This window comes from Heterostelium album (assembly GCF_000004825.1).
Source record: "Heterostelium album PN500 unplaced genomic scaffold PPL_contig12, whole genome shotgun sequence".
NCBI classification, from domain to species: domain Eukaryota; phylum Evosea; class Eumycetozoa; order Acytosteliales; family Acytosteliaceae; genus Heterostelium; species Heterostelium album.
In genome coordinates this window covers 514,600-539,507 of record NW_008805089.1, presented here as the reverse complement: position 1 = coordinate 539,507, position 24,908 = coordinate 514,600, and the positions used below count along the sequence as shown (strand labels likewise).

General features: G+C 31.5%; 10 protein-coding genes across 10 annotated transcripts; 5 read left to right on the top strand and 5 right to left on the bottom strand.

Annotated features, from left to right (window-relative positions):
- Positions 1-744: 744 nt before the first annotated feature.
- PPL_05456 (uncharacterized protein) lies at positions 745-2,646 on the top strand (the record flags this gene model as incomplete). The annotated part of the gene is made up of 2 exons (XM_020576337.1): positions 745-1,453; positions 2,405-2,646. 2 exons carry the CDS (start codon positions 745-747, stop codon positions 2,644-2,646), a joined length of 951 nt encoding a protein of 316 aa, XP_020433586.1.
- Positions 2,647-4,591: 1,945 nt separating this feature from the next.
- rcl1 (RNA 3'-terminal phosphate cyclase-like protein) lies at positions 4,592-6,032 on the top strand (the record flags this gene model as incomplete). Its single annotated transcript, XM_020576336.1, has 5 exons — positions 4,592-4,602; positions 4,692-5,061; positions 5,152-5,474; positions 5,565-5,810; positions 5,900-6,032. The coding sequence occupies 5 exons, from the start codon at positions 4,592-4,594 to the stop codon at positions 6,030-6,032; spliced, it is 1,083 nt and encodes a 360-aa protein (XP_020433585.1).
- Positions 6,033-6,278: 246 nt separating this feature from the next.
- PPL_05454 (uncharacterized protein) lies at positions 6,279-7,987 on the bottom strand (the record flags this gene model as incomplete). The annotated part of the gene is made up of 2 exons (XM_020576335.1): positions 6,279-6,739; positions 7,015-7,987. The coding sequence occupies 2 exons, from the start codon at positions 7,985-7,987 to the stop codon at positions 6,279-6,281; spliced, it is 1,434 nt and encodes a 477-aa protein (XP_020433584.1).
- Positions 7,988-8,374: 387 nt separating this feature from the next.
- Positions 8,375-11,147, top strand: anapc5 (anaphase promoting complex subunit 5; the record flags this gene model as incomplete). Its single annotated transcript, XM_020576334.1, has 8 exons — positions 8,375-8,524; positions 8,608-8,709; positions 8,784-9,198; positions 9,263-9,356; positions 9,444-9,514; positions 9,637-9,849; positions 9,899-10,296; positions 10,368-11,147. 8 exons carry the CDS (start codon positions 8,375-8,377, stop codon positions 11,145-11,147), a joined length of 2,223 nt encoding a protein of 740 aa, XP_020433583.1.
- A 169-nt stretch (positions 11,148-11,316) lies between these two features.
- Positions 11,317-12,008, bottom strand: racF2 (Rho GTPase; the record flags this gene model as incomplete). Its single annotated transcript, XM_020576333.1, has 2 exons — positions 11,317-11,811; positions 11,907-12,008. 2 exons carry the CDS (start codon positions 12,006-12,008, stop codon positions 11,317-11,319), a joined length of 597 nt encoding a protein of 198 aa, XP_020433582.1.
- A 297-nt stretch (positions 12,009-12,305) lies between these two features.
- PPL_05451 (uncharacterized protein) lies at positions 12,306-13,665 on the bottom strand (the record flags this gene model as incomplete). Its single annotated transcript, XM_020576332.1, has 2 exons — positions 12,306-12,369; positions 13,424-13,665. The coding sequence occupies 2 exons, from the start codon at positions 13,663-13,665 to the stop codon at positions 12,306-12,308; spliced, it is 306 nt and encodes a 101-aa protein (XP_020433581.1).
- Positions 13,666-14,443: 778 nt separating this feature from the next.
- On the bottom strand, positions 14,444-17,079 carry PPL_05450 (uncharacterized protein; the record flags this gene model as incomplete). Its single annotated transcript, XM_020576331.1, has 2 exons — positions 14,444-16,346; positions 16,844-17,079. 2 exons carry the CDS (start codon positions 17,077-17,079, stop codon positions 14,444-14,446), a joined length of 2,139 nt encoding a protein of 712 aa, XP_020433580.1.
- Positions 17,080-17,605: 526 nt separating this feature from the next.
- Positions 17,606-18,591, top strand: PPL_05449 (GNAT family N-acetyltransferase; the record flags this gene model as incomplete). Its single annotated transcript, XM_020576330.1, has 2 exons — positions 17,606-17,888; positions 17,960-18,591. 2 exons carry the CDS (start codon positions 17,606-17,608, stop codon positions 18,589-18,591), a joined length of 915 nt encoding a protein of 304 aa, XP_020433579.1.
- Positions 18,592-18,885: 294 nt separating this feature from the next.
- PPL_05448 (uncharacterized protein) lies at positions 18,886-21,621 on the bottom strand (the record flags this gene model as incomplete). The annotated part of the gene is made up of 9 exons (XM_020576329.1): positions 18,886-19,089; positions 19,161-19,188; positions 19,280-19,341; positions 19,429-19,762; positions 19,853-20,083; positions 20,182-20,599; positions 20,692-20,908; positions 20,977-21,318; positions 21,439-21,621. 9 exons carry the CDS (start codon positions 21,619-21,621, stop codon positions 18,886-18,888), a joined length of 2,019 nt encoding a protein of 672 aa, XP_020433578.1.
- Positions 21,622-22,206: 585 nt separating this feature from the next.
- PPL_05447 (uncharacterized protein) lies at positions 22,207-24,881 on the top strand (the record flags this gene model as incomplete). The annotated part of the gene is made up of 10 exons (XM_020576328.1): positions 22,207-22,240; positions 22,318-22,472; positions 22,538-22,579; positions 22,650-22,736; positions 22,800-22,988; positions 23,073-23,292; positions 23,363-23,918; positions 24,008-24,166; positions 24,261-24,465; positions 24,720-24,881. The coding sequence occupies 10 exons, from the start codon at positions 22,207-22,209 to the stop codon at positions 24,879-24,881; spliced, it is 1,809 nt and encodes a 602-aa protein (XP_020433577.1).
- Between the last annotated feature and the right edge of the window lie 27 nt (positions 24,882-24,908).

Sequence of the window (24,908 nt, the reverse complement as noted above, 5' to 3'; positions counted from 1 at the left end):
AGCGTATTTTTGTTGACGTGATAAAAATAATTTTATTCATGAAAATCATTTTTTTTTTTGTGGTGGATTCAAATAAGTATAAAATTATATCAACCACCACATCAAAATAAACATTCATATGGATAATCGTCGACAATGGTTTTTTTGTTCGATCATTCCAATCATCCAATTATTAACATTACCTCCTCCTTTTTTTGATTATCGCAATCAAGTTTCAAAAAAATCAAAAAAAAAAAACAACAAAACAAAACAAAACCAAAACAAAACTAAAAACAACAAAACCAAAACAAAACAAAAATATTTTCAAAGATAAGATAAATCTTTTTTATTATTTTTTTTCATTTTTCATTTTTCATTTTGCAAAAAAAATAAAAACACATATTTATTTATATATATATTTATTTATTTAAATTGCGTGTTTTGGGCAAAAGTAAAATTAAATTAAAGTTCATCAGATTTGTTTTGCCAAAAAAATAAAAAAAAAATAACAAAATAAGAAAATAATATTACCTTTTTAGTTTTGGTTTTAAAAAAGAATTTTTGGTGGTATTTTTTTTCATTAATTTGAACATTCCCAATTCTTCCACCAACCTCCTCATCTATCCAATCTCTTTCTTCTCTTTTCCCTCTCTTTCTTTTTCCACATTTCACCTTCCATCTTATTTATATTTCACATCACACCTGTAACCAAACAACAAAAATATAAAACAACAAACAACAACAACAAATAAACAAACAACTACTATGAATAATAGTTTTCATTCGTCAACTCCATCGTCCACTTCAGCTTCATCTGATACAAATTCATCGATCTCCTCATTCACTGTAGATTCCAGCAATCTCTCGTCGTCCTACTCTTCAACGTCATCGTCATCGTCGTCGTCGTCAAGTTCCTTCTTTAATAGTCATAATCAACACAACAACAATCCGCAACAGAGTCAGCATCAACATCAACATTCACATTCCGCTCCACAGTTATCAACAACAAAAACAAAAACAGATTCAGATTCAACTGTTTCCGACAGTCCAAACAAAAACAAAACCAGAAACAAAGATGGTAATAGCAGTGTCATTAACAATAACTTAACAAATACAAACGAAATTGAAAGTGGAAACGAAGGAAATAACAATAATAATATAAGTAATGAAGAATGCGACAGTAATATCAATAACAGTGAAATAGATAGATTCGACTTTGAATTACTTCCAGATCAACCGCTGCATCTTCAACGACATCAATTACAACAACAAGAGTTGAATACCCAGATTCAAAAGTATCAACTTCATCGTCATCTGCATTTTCAATCGCCAGCGCCACTACCTCCAGGTCAGACACTCTCTTCACCCATCCCCACAGCAACAGCAACAGCAACAACAACAACAACAACACAGACACCCTATCATCATTTACATCATAACCAATATTTCGAATCGACAGACACCAGTAGTAATAGTAGTTTCATCAGCGGAGGCAGCAGTAGTAGCAACTTTCATTTACTGAGTGACACAGACGACAATGTTAGCAATAGCAGCGAGAACAGCGAACGTCGTATAACGCTACAGTCCGAGCCAGTCGGCAGCATTCCACGTCCAAACTACCTGATAGAGGCATTCGCCGATGTGAGCAGCGGGAAACTGCCAATGGAGGCACTGGACGACCTGTTTCAACGCGCGCTCATTGACACAGTCCACGGCTTTGAGCAATCGGGGTCGAAAGTGATTACGGACGGCGAGCAGATGAAGCCGTCGTTCATCACCTACTCTATAGACGGCTCGGACCAGCTGATACGCGGCGGCACCAGCATCGTCTTTTGCGACGGCCACTGCCGGGAGATGCCGGTGCTCAGCGGCCAGAACCTGCCGTTCCGCTACAAACACTACGCGCTCGAGTACTATAATAGGTGCCGTCCGCTCACCGACTATCCCATTAAGCAACCGGTCATCTCTGCCAGTGCAATGTCGCTGCTCTACCCACTGCACAGCAGCATTCCCAACTATCCACGCGAGCAATTCATCGAGGAGATGCTCAACGAAGTCGAGTACGACATCCGGTCGTCGCTCAACGCTGGCGCCGCCGTCGTCCAGATCGACGCGACAGAAGCGCGTCTCTCCATGAAGCTGGATCCGTCGGGCCAGCTACTGAGAGAGTTTATCACGCTCAACAATCGTGTGCTCTCGCGATTCACCGACGAGGAGCGCAAGCGCATCGGAGTTCACAGCTGTCCGGGCGGTGACCACGACAGCACGCATTCCGCCGACATTGGCTACGAACTCATCATTCCCTCGCTATTTCAGCTGAATCTGACGCGATTCTACTTGGAGTACCAGTTGGAAAACAACAAACCCTCGATTCTCAAGTGTATAAAACAACATATCAAGCCACATCATCTAGTTTTTTTCGGAGTCATCAACGTTTTGGAACCAAGAGTAGAGACACCTGAAGAGGTCTTTCAAACGATCATGGAGATTGCTAAATTCATTTCTCCCGATCAAATTGGTACCACCGACGACTGTGGTTACTCGCCATTCGGTGATGACATGACAACCTCTCGTGAAGTGGCATTTGCAAAGATTAAATCGAGAATTGAAGGTACAAAAATGGCAGAGGACTATTTCAATGCTCAATATTCAAATTTAGATATATAATATAATCGAAATCCAATCAATTCAAACAACATACCTACATCCTTTTTTTTTTTCAAATTCCAATTTTAAATTCAATCAATCAACAAATCAAAACGATCATCTACACTACTACTTTTTTTCATTTAATTTAATTAATTTATTTAAATTTCAATTCAATTCAATTCAATTTGAATAGAGTGAAATACAATTCAACTCGAATATAGTATAATATAAATCAACAACAACAACAACTTTCACAAACATATAAACATAAAAAATAGTGATAATTAAAACAAAACAACAACAAACAACATTTCCAACAACAAAAACATTACCAACATCAACAACTCCCAAAAAATTTAAAAAAACATATCAAGAAAAATAACGATAGTCAACAACAGACTGGCATCCCCTCGATTTAATGGTTAACTTTAATTATCAAAACCCAAAACATCAACACTCGCAATATTGAAAAAGCACAAACCTATACCCAGGAATATCTTTGTGAATATGATTGCCATCTTTTCAAACCGAAAATTATAATAGAGACTCACTCTTTATTATCAAAAATAATAAATAAATTTAAAAAAAAATCATCCTCCAGTCACAAAAAGTTTGAACTTGTAAATAGACTAGATAGGTTGGATATAGAAATCAATCTAAAATTAAATACTTATCTAAAACAATATTACTCTAAATCAAACAACTAATTAGATTTTTAAAAGAGCTGAGGAATTGATATCACCTTCCAGTTCAAATGTGATAATTGAATTATTATCAAATTTTTGCATTTTGAGAAATATCTTCAGTAATTTAAAGGTCTAGACAATTCCAAACTTTGTCCATTGGAGTTCAATGTGATTGTTCTGAATATGTTTATACCTTACCGAATAATAAATTTTTTGTTTATAGCAGTTTTCAACGAATAAATAGATATCTCCTTAGTCGTTGAATCACAGAGATTCATACTATACATTTGTTCATGATTCACAATACAACTGAATCATGAACACCATATATATTAATATTGGAGAATATTCAAATAATGTTTGTATTTGTACAATGTGTAGGAAACAATATTTATTTTAGATTTATTTTTCAAATATGAGTGTTCTTGAGGAATAAAATTTTTGTTTTTTTGAGGTGAAATAGGCGCGAACTTGTTTTTTTAAAATAGTGAAATTCATCCCATAAAGAATATATTTATAAGATATTGATAACAGCTTTTGTTAAATAACTAATCAGACATTGCATTTCTTGAAAAACAATACGTATATGCGAATCGCCTTTTACTATTCTAGCATCCGTGTTTATCAAGAACTAAAATGCTTTCACCATTTTTGTGAGGGTATTCGTACCCTTATCCCAAATTAAAAACAATGATAAAATATATATTAATTGACAGATTTTCTTTAACAAAGTAAAGTTATTATTATTATTATTTTTAAAAAAAAAAGACAAACTTAGCATGTTTTAATAATTTAGTTCTCTACCATTGTTAGCTGATTTAAAGGAGAATAAATGGATTGTCGTAAAATCTAATTATAGTCAATTTTACATTAATAGTAATTGGGTCTACAGATAACTGTTGCTAGAAGAGAGCATAGATAGCTTGATTAGTGAGCGGAGGTGAGGACCATATATGATCCCTCTAATTACTTGAGTAGGTAGCTGAATAAGAGTTGATAGATAGACCTGGTTTAGCAGTTTAAAACTTGTTATCTTATCTCATCTCCACTTAGGTCAAGTAACATTAAATCATATTCATTGGGATTATAATGGATACAAATAAAAAAAAAATTAACAGATAAACTCATATTCTTAAATCTTGTGATGTAACTAAATCAGATTTGTAAATATACAACAAACAATCACAGTATCTTTGTCATAAAACACCAACAGTTTTTATTCATCCAACAAGTTTTTATTAATTTTTTTTTAATTTTTTTAAAAAAAACGAACGAAAATGAATAAAGTGTTTATTTTTATTTTTGATTTATTAAATACACAACAGCATTTCATTTATATTATTATTTATTTATTTAATTAATTTTATATTTATTAAGAGGAATGTTGAAATTTCAAGGATCAAGTCAATTCAGACAGAGAATAATATGTTCGACACTGAGTAGTCGACCGGTGAAGATTACGAATATCCGTGACGATCAAGAAAGACCCGGTCTGACAGACTACGAGGTATCGTTCTTGCGTCTTCTCGATAAGATTACCAATGGTACAAAGATCGATATCAACGGTACCGGTACACAACTTACATATATTCCAGGTTTGCTCATCGGTGGTAAACTCCAACACGACTGTCCAGTCTCGCGTGGCATCGGTTACTTTGTAGAGGCACTCATCTGTTTGGCACCATTCTCAAAGCTACCACTAGATATAACACTAACAGGAATTACAAATAATGATTTAGATTTAACTGTATGTATAGATAATAATATTATTATATTAATTAATTAGTTAGTTAATTTTTATTGTTTTTTTTTTTCGATAATCAAATCAATCTTAAAGATTGATACAATTAGAACTACAACATTACCGATTGTTAGAAAGTTTGGTATTGAAGAAGGATTACATATAAAGATATTAAAGAGAGGTGCACCACCAGGTGGAGGTGGTAGTGTTATCTTTAAGTGTCCGATCGTACAACAACTCAAACCGATCCAGTTGTTGGATGAAGGTAAAATCAGAAGAGTAAGAGGTATTGCCTATGCAACTCGTGTCTCTCCACAGATTCCAAACCGTGTTTTAGATACCGCCAAAGGTATCCTATTAAAGTTTACACCGGATGTCTATATTTCCGCTGATCATTATAAAGGTGGTGAATCAGGACAGTATGTATACTCTTTAAGAAGATAATAATAATAATAACAATGTTTATTTATTATTTGTCTAACTTGTTATTTTTAATAATTAATAAATAGATCACCAGGTTATGGATTAACATTGGTAGCAGAGACAACAACAGGTTGTTGTATTTCAGCAGAGTGTATGGGAGCTGCAGGTGAATCACCAGAGAGTCTCGGTGAGAGAACAGCAAACTTTTTATTGGAAGAGATACTCAATGGTGGATGTATAGATAGTAACAATCAGAGTTTAGCATTGTTGTTCATGGTTTTATGCCCAGAGGACATCTCAAAGATTAAACTTGGTAAATTAACACCATACACGTATGTTATTTATAATAACAATTGTATTGCTACATCTATTCAATATAATATACTAATGTCAATACATATAATCGTATCAATTAATTTAGAATCGATTTTATTAGAAATATTAAAGAATTCTTTGGAACTGTTTTTAAGATTGAAACAGACGATGACTCTAAAACGATTACATTCACATGTCTCGGAACAGGATTTAAGAATATGGCAAGAAAGACCTTCTAAATTAATTGACAATATTCAATGTATTTGTTCAATACAATCAGATTATTATAATAATAATAGTAATAAATATAAAATTATATTGATCAAGTTTAGTTTAAAAAAGTAAAAAAAAAAAAAAAAACAAAAAGTAATATTTATTTATATTTATTATTATTATTATTAAGTTAAATACAACAATAAGATGAGGTTCTAATTCATCATTATTTAAAAACCGATCGTTTCTAACTATTATTATTATTATTATTATTAATCTTGTTTTGTTTGTTCTGGTTTGACGTTACCAACTACTTCATAACGTTCGTCAAAGAATGAAACCCAGTGATTGAGTGAATCCATTTCGTCTTGGTTGAGAGATGAGGTATCCATTTTATTGAGATTCACTTTGTCGAAACTGCTCTTTGCCAGACAGGTGGTAGCGTCGTGACCAGCAAACAATTCGTACGATCCACCTGGACCATAGACAGAACGCTTCATCGAAACATCGTAGATCTTTCCTTTGATAGCAACAAACACAGCGTTGGTCTCATCGACACCGACAAACTGCTTCAACTCCTCCAATGTGTAGTCACGCTTCTCATAGACTGGCTTGGCACGACGAACAACAGGTGGTGGTGCTGGAGGGAACCAAATTGTCTTTATCAAATAAATAATGACACAAACCAACAATCCCCAAATAACTTCTTCAGGTACATCCAACATCTTATAATCTATTATATTATATTATATATATATAAAAAGGAATCTAAATAAGTTAAAAACAAATTAATAAAAAAAAAAAAAAAAAAAGATAGATGTAAATTTTTTTAAACTTTTAATCAAAATTTATTTTTTTATTGATTTTACCCACACACATCTTTTAAAATCTGATCAACCACCACACATACCAAATCAGGATTATGCAATCAATTTAATTTATCTAAAGTATTTTCTTTTTTTTCTTTATTAAAAGATTAAATTCCATATAGTAATGTTGTGTTGATACGACATTGAGTTAAAACTTCTTCTAATGAAAGTTCTTTTATGCCGGCGATTACATTGGCGATTTGAGGTATATGACCAGAGTTTGCTATTTGACCACGGAATGGCATTGGTGTCATGTAGGGTCCATCGGTTTCCAAGAGGATTCTGTCGATGGGAACGACAGAGACAGAGTCTCTTATTGATTCAGAGTTGTTGAATGTGATGCACCCGGTGAATCCGATGTAGAGGTTAGGGAAGTGTTCGAGTAGTGCCAGTGCGAATTCAATGTTCGATGTGAAACAATGGATGTGAATCTTCCAGTCTTTCGGGAGGTTCTCCTTGAGTAGTCGGAGTGTGTCTTCTTCGGCTTCACGTGAGTGAACGACCACCGGTTTGTTGCACTTGACTGCCGCTTGCAGCTGACGGGTGAATGCACTGAGTTGCGCTGGTCGGGCCGACTTGTTATAGAAGTAGTCGAGACCGCACTCTCCCCAGGCCACCACCTTTGGACTGGCCATACGCTGTATCAGCTTCGCTTCGATGTCGTCGTTGTACTCCGATGCGTTGTGTGGGTGCACACCGTACGCAGCAAAGATCTGGTCGAATGAAATGAGCATATCGGTGTACTCGAGCGACACCGGGTCACAACAGACCTGGACGAGACGCTCGAATTGCGGTGGGAAGTTGGCAGCTGCGAACATAGGGAATTGATCCAATGTCATATTCATACGCATCATGATCTGATCGACATGCACATGAGTATCGACATATTTAGCATCGACAGGCATATCTACAACCTTTGGTGTTGTAAACTTATATTTTGATACCTCTGATTTATTTCCTTTTGATTGTGGTTTCTTTTCTTGTTGTTGTTGTTGTTGTTGTTTTTTTGGTTGTTGTTGTTGTCTTTGCTTACCACCACCACCACTACCACTACCGACACCACAGCAATCACCACCACCACCACCAGTTGAAGTTGTAGATGTTGAACTCATATTTCTATTTAAGAAGTTATTACTATTATTATAGTTTTTATAAATATTACAATTAAATAAAGTAGTTATATTACTAAATTTGTTATTATTATTATTATTATTATTATAGTTAATTTGTTTAAAAAAGAATAAAGATGTATTTTTATTTAACAACGATCTCTTAAACATTATCAACAACAGAAGAATGATGATTGAAACAAAACACACACTAAAGTTGTGAAATTAAGAAAATTAATAAATTATTAAGAAAATTTCAAATATTTAAATTTTGATGTGTTTTTCAACGGGCGCGAACTTGTTGAACTAACACTTCATTGACCATGACTTGAAGTTGGTGTTTTATTAACTTAACTTAAACCAAAATAAAATATAATTAAATATTATATAATGAATAATAATAATGTTAACTTTAATAATAATATAAGATTATCACCACACAAGATATGTTTATGTGCATTGATTGATCATTATCTAAATGCACAACTTCACCCTTTTCAAAAGAAATCATTGTCAATCTTACTTTTAAAATATATTAAAGTAAATATCAATTGGACATGTTTTATTTTATCTTTAATTATAATCTAATAATTATGAATAATCAATCTATTATTATTTTATAGAATCCAGATAGTTATAATGAACCGACATTATATGATATCATTTTAGAGCTTAAAAAGATAAGAATATCAAATGTATTCTTAACACAAGAGTTAATTGAATATGTAAGTTATTATTATCATTTTTATTATAATACACTGTAGTATTAACGTTATTATAAACAAATTAAATTAAATAGATTACATTTGAAACAATAGATGATTTACAACAATTCTTTAGTTCAATAAAGATATTCTTTGAAAAAGAGAGACAGGTTGATGAAAATGATGAAGATGAAGATGATGAAGAGGAACAACAACAACAGCAAAAGGAGTATTTAGATGGAAAGAGTGTACTTGGTCTATTTGTTAAAAAGGTGTTATTGATATTCAATCAATCTTTATTCGATGGTTTAATCTCACTTTACAATCAAATGCGTGATTATATCAATCAATATCATTATGATCTAGATAATAATAGAAACAACAAACAAATACAAAATAATAATAATAATCAAACAAATAATAACAATAATAATAATGGTAAAAAGATATCATTTCTATCACCTATGGAACAAGAGAGATTTGTTTATGAAGAAATATCAAAGATTAACAGTAAGTAACACATTAACAATACAGTTAAGATCTACTACATATACTAATGTATAAAATGTATTAGATTCAATTGGTAAAGTAAATCCATTAGATATTAAAGAACATATCGATATTATAAAGTCGGTTTTACCAAACGTTAACAAGTCAAGATATATTGAGTAAGTTATAACATAATCGAAATGTTTATAAAGTAGATTATTTTACATTTTTATTAATAATATGTTTTGTGATAGTTTGATATCTAGTCAAAGTCATATGGATTATGAACAGTCGGTGGAAGAGTTGCATCGTTACTTTGACTATTGTAATGGCGATGGTTTGTTGTCAAACAACGCTTTGTTGCCGTATGCAGTGTTCAATCTTTCGAAGCTACACTATCATTTCGGACATTACGAACAGTCGTATCTCTCACTACAGGAAACCATTAGAATTGCACAGGAGCGAAACGACAACTCCTGTCTGGCACTGGCACTAAACATGCTCTCCAAATTCCAACATCGATCGGTCATTATATCGATGGACAACATCGACCATTTCCAACCGCACAGCCAACAGGACATCCTAGACAAAGGAATACACCGTGCTGCCGAACTAGACATGTCGTCGCTATCATCCATCAATCTACTATCGAAAACAAAGCTAAACATGAATGTAAACAGCAATACAAATAGTAGTAGCTATAATAATAACAATTTGACAGCCAACAGTAATATAATAAATAGAAGTAATAATAATAATACATCTATTAATAACAATAATAGTAACATTACTAATAATAATAATAATAAGTTAACAATTAATAATAATAATAGTAATTCTACAAACAATAACAATAATAATAATTCTAAATATTATAATGATATCTTTTCATTATTGGAGAGTTCACAACGTATCAATCGTAGTAACAATCTGTCGATTCTACAGATGAAATCTACAGTCTGGGAAATCTTTGGTAATTTGGAGTTATCAACCTATTTCAATGAACTATCATTCCGGTTCAACAACAACAACTCACAACTCAATGAATTCATACATTATCAATCAAACACAAACTCTTCAAAGGATACAATCATTACCTATTGTAAATTAGCTTTAACAGTAAGTATCTAATTAATATTAATATTAAAATGAATGGTAATTAATTTAATAACTATTATATAATATTGTAGCATTGTAAAAAAGGTGATTTTGAATCGGCACAAAATATCATTGGCTATTGTATGAATGAATATCCATATCATAATCATATAAAGTCAATTCTTTTGTACACTAGTTTGTGTATAATGTTTGAGGTGGCGTTGGCAGAGAGTAATTTGGATCGTGCTCATTTGGTGTTGGAGTCGCTACTGCCGCTGTTGAATCGTTTGTCGCCAGACGACTCGGAACAAGCTGGCTGGTCACAGATTTTCGCGACCTACACTCAGGTCGGTCGTTACTTTATCAAATCACGACAGTTTGATGTCGCTCACCAATTCCTGAACGATGCAATCCGTTTGGCAAGAGACAACGGCTACGAGTCACTGACTACCGAGTTTCATGTACTGCTGGCGCAACTCTTCCAGGAGTGTGGCGGTGTACTCTCCATGCAGTCGGGAATGAGCAATATGTTGTGCGCACTGTCGCTATCCGACCACTATAACCAGCCGACACTCTCTGCCGAGTCGAATCTACTGCTGATCAAGACACACCTGGAATCCGGTGATTTCGAGCGTGCTTACTCGCTGCTGGAAATCACACTGCCAATGGTTCTACAGGATTGCCAGCTGCAAGCAAAACTCTATCTACTCTATGCCAAGACTATATTCCGTGAGAGTCAATTCAACAAATCCGTCAACAAAAAACTTGGAATCGAATACCTGGAGAAAGCACAAGCCTGTGCAAAACAATTGTCAAACAAAGAAATGTTGAAAGAGATATCAAGTTATCTTATAAATACAATGACAAAATAACTACAAGACATTTAATTAAAAAAAGTTAATATAGATTTAAGAATCAATCAAAAATGAATTCGATTGTCCTTTTTTTTTTATTTAAAAATTAAGTTGTTGTTGTTATAAATAGTTATTGTTTGTTTTTTGTACAAAAAAAAAATAGTTGATTATTATTATAATTATCTTTTTATAGGATCATACAACCTGAAGAGACACCATATCTCTTTTGTTTTACATCGTAGATTGGAATGTTTGTTGATACTCTAATACCTTCGTCGAAAACATTCTTAATACCCTTTTGAGTGAGTGCAGAACACTCGAGGTATTTCGAAGCTTTGATATCTTTCATCTTTCCTAAACCTTGTTCGTAGTTGATCGGTTGAATTTTCTTTTCACGAAGACGATCGATAGTTTCTTTGTCGTCACGCATATCGGTCTTTGTACCAACCAAGATAATAGGAACACCCGGAGCATGATGTCTGACTTCCGGTGCCCACTTGGCAGAGACGTTTTCAAATGATGACGGTGAGATTACAGAGAAACAAATCAAAAATACATCGGTCTGTGGGTATGACAGTGGTCTCAGTCTGTCATAATCCTCTTGTCCGGCAGTATCCCATAATCCCAAGTTATATGGTTTACCATCTACCATTGTATTTGCACAATAGTTATCGAAAACAGTCTATAATTATAATTCATAACAATTATTATCAGTTATTTATTCTTATTTATAATTATGATTTGTATTCAAATTTTAATTAAATAATAGATACATACTGGAATATATTCACCTGGGAATTGATTGGTAGCATAACTTATCAAGAGACAAGTCTTACCAGTGGCACCATCACCTACAACTACAAATTTAACAGCTCTCATTTTCTATTTATTGATTATAATGAAGATTATTTATTATTAGTTTGTTTTATTTTTTGATTATTTGTAAATCAAATAGTGATTACTTATATAGTAAAGGTACATCATACACTGATAGTAACAGTACAAAAAATAAAAATCCAAAAATAGTATTTTGGTGAAAAATTTTCGTTGAAAAAAAATAGAAAAAATTTCTGCATCTACAATTAATTATTTCCGATATTAATGGAAATCGATTGATTGAAATATAAATTAATTATTTTATTAGTTTAAACAAAATTCAAAAATACTAAATATAGTTTAAAGAAATAAGATCCTCATATCAATTGAAGTAGATATAATAGCTTCAGACTTGGTCTTCTTACTAAATAGAAAATTAACAATATTTATTATTTTGATCTTTATTTAGACAAAAAAAAAAAGGAAACTTATTTTAACATAATCATCAAATTTAAAAATAAACCTTGAACAAGTTAAATGAAAACTAAAACAAAAAATACAAATATTTTAAAAATTAAAATTCTTTGTATTTTCTGAATTTAATATGTTAATAAAAGATCAACATAATGATTTAGATTCAATAATTTTAGATATTATTCATATATACAACAATCACTTCAATAATATAATATTAATAATAATAATAATAATGATAATGATTCATTAAGAGTACCAACCATTGGGCATAAAATAACAACTAGAGAAATTGTTTACCACCAATTGCAATCAATAATAAAGAAATTTAATAATGTAGTTTTTATAACATATTGAAGGGTAATATCCCATTCCGTAAGTCAATTTATTTATATATGTAACTATATCTATTTTTCTCTACCATCAAACCACTCTCATATAAATAATTGATATTTCAATAAAAGTATCACAGGTAGACAATTCTATAAAAGTAGCACCATCAGTAGTAAGCAACAAATGCAGCGACCAGTATATCTTTTCAACACATTGGAATGGGCTACTCTGATCAATACATCAAAGAATGATCAGATAGAGGAACTGAGTTTTCACACTTGTTTGATTATACCTATGCATCGCTCATTTCAATGGGAGAGTATGTTTATATATATCGGAGGATATCAGAATGAGAATAAATGGTACAAGTTCTCTGTGAAATCGAAATCAATTGACAATCCAGTGAGATGAAATGAATCATACCTGATGTTTATATATCAGTTGTTATGATGGTATGGACTATATCTATTTGGTTAGTGGCATTGATTGCAATAGAATAGACCGATTCAACGTGAACACATCTGAATTCGAGAAATATCATAACTTACCAAAAGATTAATTCAAAATACACGTGTATTCGACGGTCTATCAAGGAACACTTTATTCAGTTCCACTACAACAGGTGTTTGTTATCCGGTTGACCTGAGGTGATGGCAGAGGAGACCGGTAACTTCGAAGTGGCCAGACTGGATTGGAACAGATCAGATGAGAGTAGATCTGGGCGAATGCTGGTGGGAGTTACGTCTGGGAATAGAGTGGAAGTTGATTGAATTGAATCGTTATTGTTGTTACTTTCAATGTCACTCATGTTGAGGTCACTCGTATTAGTTGTTGGATCTGTAGGTACTGTTGAACTACTAGTTGTTGTGGTTGTGGTTGTTGTATTTGATGACTGATCAGTTGGATCTACCATTTTCTTATTTAATTAATAATCAATAATAATAAAATACTATTCTTAATAATGTTTTTATATAATTTTAATTTAACTCTAATTTAATCTTTTATTTATTAATTAACTTTTGATATCTTATATAACTTTTTAATCTAATAATCTAATTAATTATTGAATGAATTGAATTGATTTAATGAATCGAATCTTTAACGTCGCGTTAAACTCAATATATTCATTATTGAGAAGCTTGACGGCTGAGTGTTGAATACTTAATTTAGAAACAACAGATTCTAATTTAATTGTTATTTCGATCTGTTGTTTTGAACTATTACTTATTTAGTTGATTTAATTAATTTAATTAATTATAATTGACTATTACTATATGTTGGCTGATGTATATTGTTGATGTTGATTGATAGGTATTGATATTGCCTTGGCGGCTACCTTATTGTCCTTAGACGGACAACAACAGGATTTATTTTAATTCGATTTTATAAAGAAGAGCATTACAAAACGTACACTCAATTGAAACTGATACATTCGAGTCATTCATGGTTGATGATAAGAAAAAACGAGTTCGTTGTGGATCTGCATCTCTCACTTCAATATAAATACAAATGTTGTTCAACCTGTTGGTTATTTAAAATAAATAAAATAAAAATAGTTTTAATCTTTTATTCTACTCATAAATTCATCTGTCATATATATCTGATTGTTTATATTGTCTTATATAGGAGTTGTTATCAATGAGAAGATTTTGTTTATTGGTTGAATTTGTTATTACGCTTAAAACAAATGTCTAATAAAAGCATTCGGATCTATTTGTTTTAAGAAATAATGCAACTTCCAAGTGACCATTTCTTTCAGCATTTTTTCTGGCATTTGACGAGCACCCTTCAGTTCTATTTTTTGATAAGAATTTTACCACTTGAAGATGACCAGCAATAGAGGCAGAGTCGATAGCAAATTTGGTACAACCTTCTGTTCTGTTGTAGTGGAGCCATTTAACGGTTTCGATGTGACCATTTTGTGAAGCTTTGTCTATTGCCGCTTTAGAACATCCTTCAGTCCTGTTGTAATGAAGCCATTTTACAATATCTAGGAAGCCTGCTTCGGCAGCTTTGTCCATACTCTTACTTTTACATCCTTCAGTTCGGTTATTGTGCAGCCAACGAACAAGTTTTAGATGGCCATTTAATGCCGCGTTGCTCATCGCCAAAGTGGAACACTCATCTTTTCTCCTGGCTTCACTAATCCAGCTAATAACATTCAAATGTCCACCATATGCTGCATTATCGATTGTAGAAAGTGTTCCACCTTCAGTTCTATTGTAATGGAGATAACGGATCACATCCAAGTGGCCATTTTGTGCGGCCAAAACAAAAGCCTGAGTTGTGCATCCTTCCGTACGATTCTCATTTAACCAACGAACAACCTCCAAGTTTCCAACAGAGGCAGCAGCATTCATGGCCTGGAAAGTTGCTCCTTCAGTTCGGTTGACATGTAGGTACTTAACAATGTCGAGGTGTCCATTTGCACTAGCCATGTCCATCGCCAATGTTGTACATCCTTTGGTTGTATTTTCGTCCAACCATTCTACGATCTCCAATGACCCGCAGGATGCAGCTTTATCTATTGTATTTGAATGTACATCTGTATGATTCTCGTACAACCACTTGACAATTTCTAAATTTGAATATTCCGTGGCCAAATCTATAAAGTTGGAAACTTGAGCTGATTCTTTAACCAAGTGTTTCTTTAGAAATATCAATGATTCCAAGCTTCCACCGATAATAGCATTCTCAAGAGCATAGGAACTGTACTGAACCGTTGTATTCGTGTATAACCAATGGATAATCTCAACAAAATCTTTGTAGGCGGCATTACTATAAGCCATCCTTGAAACTTCACCAATATTGTTGAGTTTCAACCAATTAAGGATCGCCAGACTTCCGTACAGTGCAGCAGTGTCATAAAGCTTATATTTATCATCGGTATGTCTGTCGTTTTTACTTTTAAAATACTCGAGAATCTCTAGATTATTGGTGGCTATCGCTTGTTGATAGAGATTGGAACGGTGTCTTTCAGCGGATCGGTTGGTAGTATCTAGCCACTCTAACATATCTATTCGGGCAACACGAGCAGCAGACTCATAAACTGAATAGGTGTCGAAAGCAGCTTTTCCTCTTGCTCTATTAACCAACAGCTTTAGCAGATCAAAGTTATTGGAGAGTGGTGCAACTCCAATTGCTCTATTGAAATTCCAGCGAATCGGTAGAGAATCCTCATCGGTTAGACCAAGAAGATAAACGATAATATCGATCCAACCGTATTTAGATGCAAAGTACATAAGATCTTCTTTCTTGGCGGTTGCTACCGTCCCGATTAAAACACCACTATCCACTTTGTATTGTTCGATCATGTATTGTACGATGTGAAGATGTCCTCCGATGACACTATTCTTTAGGATATAGTATTTCTTCAATCGATTCACTTGATTGACGTGCAATTCAAACTCCAAATTTGAAGGATCGAGTTCCTCGAGATACTCTTCCAATAGTTGATAGTAACCATTGCCTGCCAATATCTCTGGGCTCACACATACCTGATCCCAACTGAATCTTTCCCTCTTGAAATCTTTACCTTCATATTTCATTAACAAATTGTGATGAATCTTCTTTACATGTCCAAATACAATATTACTAATATATGTATTTTTCAATACAAATAAAATTAAATCTTTGTTCATTTCTTTATTAAATTTGAGGAAATAATAAAGAAATGATAATAATGACTATTGATCTGTTATAAAGATTTAAATACATTTTTTGTGTGAAAAAAAAGAAAATCAAATAAAAATCAAGATAATTTTTAATAAAAAAAAAAGAAAATCATCATTTTTATAAAAATTATATGCTTTTTGTTGCCTGCTAGAAAGAGTAAAGAATAAAGATAGAAATAATAATCTTTTTTCTTATGATATCACAGAGCAAATTGCTGTGTACTATCAGTTTTGAAATTGATCAACAAAACGAATCTCATTTATGAATTTAAAAAAAAAATATGTAAAAATAATAATAATATTATTAGAGTTGTTTTTGTTATTTTATTTATTAATATAGGTTACAGGTAAGAGTAGAGCTATTTTTGCTTTGCTACGCGTGTAGGATGAAAGTAACTGTTGTTTGACTGGGCAAACCCTGCCCATAAACTATTATTTACTTCTGCAGTTGTCGACCAATGTAACATTTGATCGTTGTCTCTTAAATCATCAGCTTCCATGGACGACATTTTCTCTACACTGATATCCTCTGGATTCGTCCATATAGCATCACATTCTTCACAGTACAAAATTATTGATTGATCTGCAAGTGTGTGGAAGTGTCTACAACAACCTTCACATGCAGGGCATAAACTGGGATATTCCATTTCCATTGTATACAATGGTTTTTAAAATAAATATTTATTTTATTATTATTTTTATTTGTTGTTTTTAAGGTTATGTGATATATAAATCTTAATAATGTTCTTTTCAAGATCGTAATTTTTAAATTTTTTTTAGCAGATCTAAAAATTGGTTAAAGAAATTTTTACAATCATATTATATTATAAGTTATCGGTCTTTTAAAGATTGAATTCAAGCCTATTCGATAAAGTTATAACTTTATGTTTATTTAAGGTCGAATCTAAAAATACAATAGTTATCAGCTTCCCAACAATTTGGAAAAAATTAACAATTCCTATTTGTTTGTCTAAACCAAATTAACATTTTATCTTAAGTCACAACTTGATGATCCATGAGGTGTAACTTTTGAACAAAACAAAAAAATAAAAAAATCTTTTTTAATAAACATTTGGTTGGGAAATTTGCTTTGAATTTTTGTAGATTGATCAATTTTTTTTTTTATTTGCACAAATCCTTTTTCGTAAAAACAAATAAATCTTAAAGAATAATTTAAAGATGATATCGGTTGAGTCAAAGAAAAATTGTGTGTTTAAAACTTTAGAGAATAACAGTGCTGACAGTATAGTTGTATGCTTAAAGAAAGCTTTTATTGACTATTTCGTCAGTTTCCAAGCTCTTGAAACACAGTATTTCGAAAATAGATGGCGAGTTGGAATGATCGATTACAAGGCATCCATTGGTTCATTCGATGTCGAAACCAATGAATTAGTAGGAATAGTTCTATGGTGTATCGATTCTAATAAAAATGGTCAGCGTGTTGCCTTTAACATTGCTACAGGTAAATATATTTGATTGTTTATTACTGAAAAAAAAAAGAAATAACTAAAATAATGATTTATAAATAAATAGGTGTACAACCAGAATATAGAAGAGGTGGATTAACCAATCGGATGATTGACTTTTCAGTTAAATTACTAAAGGCTGAACCATATAGACTTGACAAATTGATATTGGAGGTGATTACAATGAATGACAGAGCAATCAAATGCTACGAAAAGAGTGGCTTCAAAATCGATCGAACTTTAATGGTTTTCGCTGGTAGTATAGCGTCGTCGGAGCAACATCAAGAGGATCAAGTTGTTTCCAATCGCAATAAAGTGTTGGTTTTGAAAGGCAAAGATATTCCAATCGACCGACTCTCGCCAAAACCAATTTGTGAAACACCATGGGAATACCAACCGAAATGTTTAATTACCGATCCTGACAATCTCGAGTGTTGGTCGTTGGTTGACGATGACAGAGACAGTGGAGAACCCGGTAGAACCTACCTCTTAATGTATAAAACAAGAAATCTAATTGGATACGCTCATTTCGAATCGGTGGAAAAAGGTATTGAGCTCATGAAACAACTTTCTCTACAATTCCCAAATATTATGGCATTGCTTCCAGATGAAGAGGAAACAATTATTTCAGTTTACAAACATTTCAATCTTAATAACAAATTAAATGAATATGAAATGTCCAGGCCAATTGATGTTTAATTAAATATTTAAAAAATAAAAAATATTATTATTATATATAATCATTAAATAATTCGATTAGTATTAGTATAATAAAATTATTAATAGTTTATTATAATTTTAGAAAAGTAAATAAAATTTAAGAAAATGTTCTTATTTGATTCAAGAGCTATATATTCTGACAATGACCAGTGATTCGTCCGTTAGCAAACCTAAAACCCAGACTTAAACTTTTTCATCACATGTCCTCTCATAGTTTTTTTCAATATTAAAAATATATCAATGATGTTAGTGTTGGTCTTATTTAACTCATGTTTATTGTATTGTTTTATTTGTGTTGCCATAGGTGACTGTCAAAAACTCTACAATCTCATTGAATTCATTGAATGAAAACTTTGAAGAGAATTCAATGCTGAATGCATCCCTCGAATTCAAATTGTAGAAATCTTTCCAAACTGAATAAAGTTCCAACGTTCTATCAATAAAATCATGTGTTTTTTTATCTATTTCCTCTAGAATCTATTAAATAAAATAAGATATTAATATGAAAGCAATTACTCTATAGGTAATAATATTAAATTATAACATACTGCTAATGATTCATCGAAATGGCCTTCTCTCTTTGAAAGTATTAGAAATAATTAAAAAAGTATTTACACAACATAGATTCTGAAGAAATAAATTATTAAGTGATAAACTGTAAACTAACTTCTCCAAGATTTCAGGTCTCTTTTCATAATAAACAAAATTAAATAATACATAATCTACATTCTATAGAAATTATTTGAATTTATAAAGAAGTATTTTATGTAAGTCAATAAAATGAAATTAATTTATGATAATAGCTAACCAACTTACAGTATCCAATAGATTATTCTTCTTTAAATTAAAATGAGAGAGTAGAATCGCTCTAATAAAAACATTGGCATCTATAATATTTAAAAGTATGATGTTTCGAAGAATCGAAAATGACTCTGGTTCGTCTATGCATATTTGATTGAGTGTACGATAAAGATGTCGGTCGTTCTTGAGTAACTCTCCCAATATATCGAAATTCATTTGATAGAACATAGTTTTGCCAGAGAGGAGCTCTCTGAATAAAGAATTGAGCAATCCTTGCTTTGCAAGATATGGTGCAACATTACAATTTGGTACTCTAAAAGATGATTGTATACAACAAGTTAAGAAAGTTCTAATCATATTATGAGTTCAAAAAAAGGTTAATTTAACTGTCAAATATATTGTTTGTTCTTTTGTTCCTCTTTGTTCCTCTTCTACTTACCTTTCTTTTTCAATAAATCCACATTTCAAAAAAGAATCATAAAGTGTTTGAATCCAATATATTTCACCTTCTTTTGGTTGCTCCAGTCCATTGATGACATTTCTCTCGTGTTGTGAAATGATTAGACAACCATTTAGATTGGCAATGGTCTCTACATCGAAATAAAGATAAACGAACCGCAGTAACTGTATTTTTTTAATATAATGTGGATTAACTCTTAATGCATCATTACTTAATAATGATAAATAATAAAGTTAATATAAATGTTGTTGTTTTTGTTGTTATTATTATTATTATTATTATTATTTATAATTAAATAAATATCATACTCTTCATTGAATTCAGATTTAGTCCAATCTATGGTTGTTATAATTGTATGTAGTATCTTTATGAATCCGAATCTTTCCAGTGCCGATAGTACTTGGATCTTACGCGGACCGTTTGCAAGTCCGTAGAGAGTGAGAAGTAGATCGGATTGATACGATGACTTTGAATAATCACTGAGGAATTGATAGGGATCCTCTTGGTCGCCCATTTGCATTTCGAGATTCAAACTCTCAATAATCTGTAGCAGCTGGTCGTTGGTGAAACTAATTCGTGTCACTCTATCCAATTGATTCCAATCGTCTTGATTCGTAGAGATACCTGCACCTTTTCGTAGCGATGGTGATACCCAATCATTTTCCGTTGATTTTCTTAATAATATACAAAGCTTCTCTAATAAACATGGTGAATTTAATACTAATGCTATATATGGTCATACACAAATATATTTACATTATTAATAATCGATTGATTGATTGATTGAATGTTTGATAGTTATTGTTCATTTTCCTTACATTGATTTGTATTATATAATGTATTTATATTGTTTCTGAGTTGAATGGATTGTTGAATGGTAGGTGCATCGTATGGATCGGGAATATAGATACAAGTCGATATGATCTTTAAGAATATGAATAGTCTAACACTCGATAGCTCTGATATCAACTTGTAGATATTCTTAATCTTTCTTAAATCGTATACATATTGTGTTTGATTATATAATAATATTTCCTTTGTAATAACAATCATATTTGATAGTTAGATTTAATAATGATAATGATATTGATATTAATACTTACATTAATACTTGCAATTGCAGAATCCAATGGTTCGATTGCATGTAATGAATGGAAGAGGTTGTTCATCAACTCATCGTTGTTGATGATCCATTCGTGTATGTGTGGTATCGACGATACCTCGTTGATGATCGCATACAATCTCGAGAGAATATCAATGATATTCTTATCTTCACGTTTGATTGTAGTGGTTTCACCGTTGTCCTTGTCAGCGCCACTCTTTAGCGATTTGATATCAAGCAATATATCGACTATCAAGAAATGACCATGCAGTGAAACCAATTCAAATGACATCTTTTCATTGATTAACAATAACACTCTAAGATCTTCCAACAAAGTCTTTATCTAAAGAAAATGAGAACATAAAAACATAACATATATATATATGTATATATATTAGATTCTATTTCTTTGTTTTGTTTTGTTTTGATTATCTTTGATTTGATTATCTATTCTTTTTCTTACCATTAATATATGTTTTATAATATAATATTTTCTTAGCTTAATAAGTAGATCCATTATCTTTTTTGTCTTGTTTGAGAAACCCTCTAGCAAGACCGGTGAATCCAGACGTCTACTGATAGACTTTGTGGATCTTGCAATCTCACATAAAAAGAGACGATCATTGAGTTCATTCTTATTATTCATATATTTGATAATATATATTTATAAATATAATATTATTATGATGATTAAGTCTTTACTTGGAACCTTTATTGATTTATTGAATAGAAACAAAAAGAAGAATATTCATTTATTTTAATTTTTTTTGGATATTTTTGTTTTTTTGGATAGCAAAACATGTTCTTTGTCCAAACCAATCCTTTTTCTCAATTTTTTGTGAATTTAATCTATTTGAGATAATTAATTTTTGATTTTTTTAATTGATTTATTTATTTATTTCTTAATTTTGATTTATATTAAATTTTTTTTTATTGAACACACTATAAAACATTTTTAAAAATAGTAGTATATTAACAAAACAGACATATAAATACACACATTCACTTTTTCATTTTGTTGTAGAACACAGTAACATTTTGATATTAATATATGTGTGATGATAAAAAAGATAACTTAGAAATACTAAATCTTCTACTTTTTTATATTGTTTTTTTTTTTTAATTATTTTAAATAATAATTGTTTTTAATTTAATATTAGAATAGTCCATAGTTTGTTGAGCTTAAATACTTTTATTTATAATTTCTTAATATCTATATAGATATCATAAAATGGATAACTATTTACAGTTTTTTAATCATTTTGGTAAACATTTGTTAAATTTCAAACATTTAACAATGATTTTTATTAACCATATTAAAAACAAAATATAAATATAATAGTAGAAACCAATTACTCAAGCAATGAAGAGCTCATAGAGAAGTTGAAATCAAAGTATTCAATAGATAATCTAGAAGTTATAGATGCATTAATTACTATACCAAGAGGTGATTTCATACCTGAAGAACTTACCGAACAAGCTTATCATGATTCACCTGTATGTTTGGTTTTAAGTTTATTTTTATTATTTTTTTTATTAACACTGTTAATATATATAAATAGATTAGATGTAGTAGATTAGGATTCAATATTTCTGCTCCACATGTAAGTAGTAATCTTACTTACTTACATATTATTTAAACAAAAAAAAAAATAACAGTCACACAAAACATAGATTTATATAAATTGTTTAGCAGAGTTGGATATCAAACCTGGTAATAAGTTCCTTGATATCGGTAGTGGATGTGGACATTTTACATGTGTAATTATCATCCTTTTTAACATTATCTTACTTAAATAGTGATATTAACTAACTAGAATATAGCTAGCTGGATACTTAGTTGGTCCATACGGACAAAGTCATGGACTAGAAATCAGTGAAGAGATTTTGAATTTCGGTAGAGACAATCAAATTAGATTCTCAAATAAATCCGGTATCGATTTGAGTAATGTCGAATTCAAGTTAAGGAATTGTTTTCTACCAGATAGGGATGATATTCTTTATGATAGAATTGTAAATATAACTATATTTATAAATATTCAGTTTATTTTAAGTTTTGTTATCTATAGGTTTATGTCTCTGACATTTTTCATTTAGTATGTAGGGTCAGCATGTCCAAAAAAAATGATGGCAAGAATATTGGATAGATTGGCGCCCAATGGTATTCTCATTATTCCAATCTCTGATGAACTGAGAAAGTATACAAAGGATGAGAAGGGTGAGTACACCAAGACCACTCTCCTGGGAGTAAGATACTCTGAACTACAGATACCAACCGATCAAGAAATTGAGAATGCAAACTTTCTAGTGGAAAGAGGTAAGTAGCTATAAATGTAATTGAATGAATGAATGAATGATAAACTCATATTGTTATTATTATTACACAGAGAGGAAATTAGAGATAAAGATTCCGTCGGAGAATCTGTCGAAATCTTTTGGAAATTTGGTGAATAGCGAATTGGATTCCGATATCATTTTCATGGTGATGGCCGATGAAAAGCAAAGAAAGATCAACGCTCATAAACTGTTCCTCAGAGTGCGAGCACCGAAATACTTTGAATCGATAGAAGAGCAGAGCGTGATAGAGTTACCGATCGAGCTTGACTATGAGAGTGTTATGATCGTGATGAACTATATGTATTGTGGCGAGGAGCCAATGGAGGTAATCAATCAGAAAGCGGTACTTGCATTCAGAGAGCGACTCTCCAGCGTCGTACTGGTATGCCAGTATTTCGAGCAGTTGGAACTGCTTGCCTATTGTCAAGAGTTACTCGAGCTCTACAAAGAGGTCCAAAGCGACTCGGACAAACTGACAATGGTCACCCCAAAGACCAAACATCACTTTGAACAACTGCGATGCACCGCCAAACGCACCTTACAAACTCAAATGTTGGAACTATCGACTTCCTCATTGAACTCTGACATAACTCTATCAGTTGGTGGGTAAGTGTTAAGTGTTAAGTGTTGTTATTTGAATATCATAACAATCTAATTAACCAACCAACTAAACTAAACTAAACTAAATAATGTAGAAGTAAAATCAAATGTCATAAACTTATACTAAAGTCAAGATCCAAGTTTTTCAAGTCATTCTTTACTTCCGGTATGAAAGAGACGTTCAGTGATATGATTGAAATACATGGTCCTTTCGATCTATCTAGTTTTATAGAGTATATTAGATTTGTATATAGGTATGTTTTTACATTATACTGATAAGAATATTTTCAGGTTATTCTACAACTTTATTGACTAATTACTTCTTTAAAACAATATTTATATATATAGTGGTGATAAATCAATTATCAATAGTGATAATGTTATAGATTTGATGTGTGTCTCTGATTATTTTAATGATAATTGCTTAAAGAGTCTGTGTGAAGAGTTCTTGGTAGGTGTTTTAGACTCTTCGAATGTGTCTTCGTTTTTACAAGCCAGTTCAAACTATAATGCTCTTCAGCTGAAAGCAGTTTGCATGGAAAAGATATTTGAGGTAAGATTGGACCAACACCCACAAAAGATAGTTTTTTTAAATTTTTATAAACTTTTTGATTGTGTGATCAGAAATCCCAAACCAACACAACATCAGTACTTGGGATTTTCTTTTTACTTTTGTTTTGTTTTATATTAATATAAATTTAAAAATATCAATCTCGACTTTTGTGTTTGGATCAAAAGATATTTTATTATATATCTATCTAATCTAACTTGTTTGTTAATCTAAATTAAAATTATTATTATTTTTAGGAATTTGATACAGTTTCGAAAATGGAATCATTTAAACAATTGGACAAAGATCTAATAGTGAATTGTCTCTCTGAATGCTGTCAATACTTTAAAAAAGTGGTCAACAAACAACCAGTGGGAACAGGAACAGGAACCTCAGTGCCAACTTCACCTTTATTTTAATTCAAACACATTCAGTGTTGCTTTTCA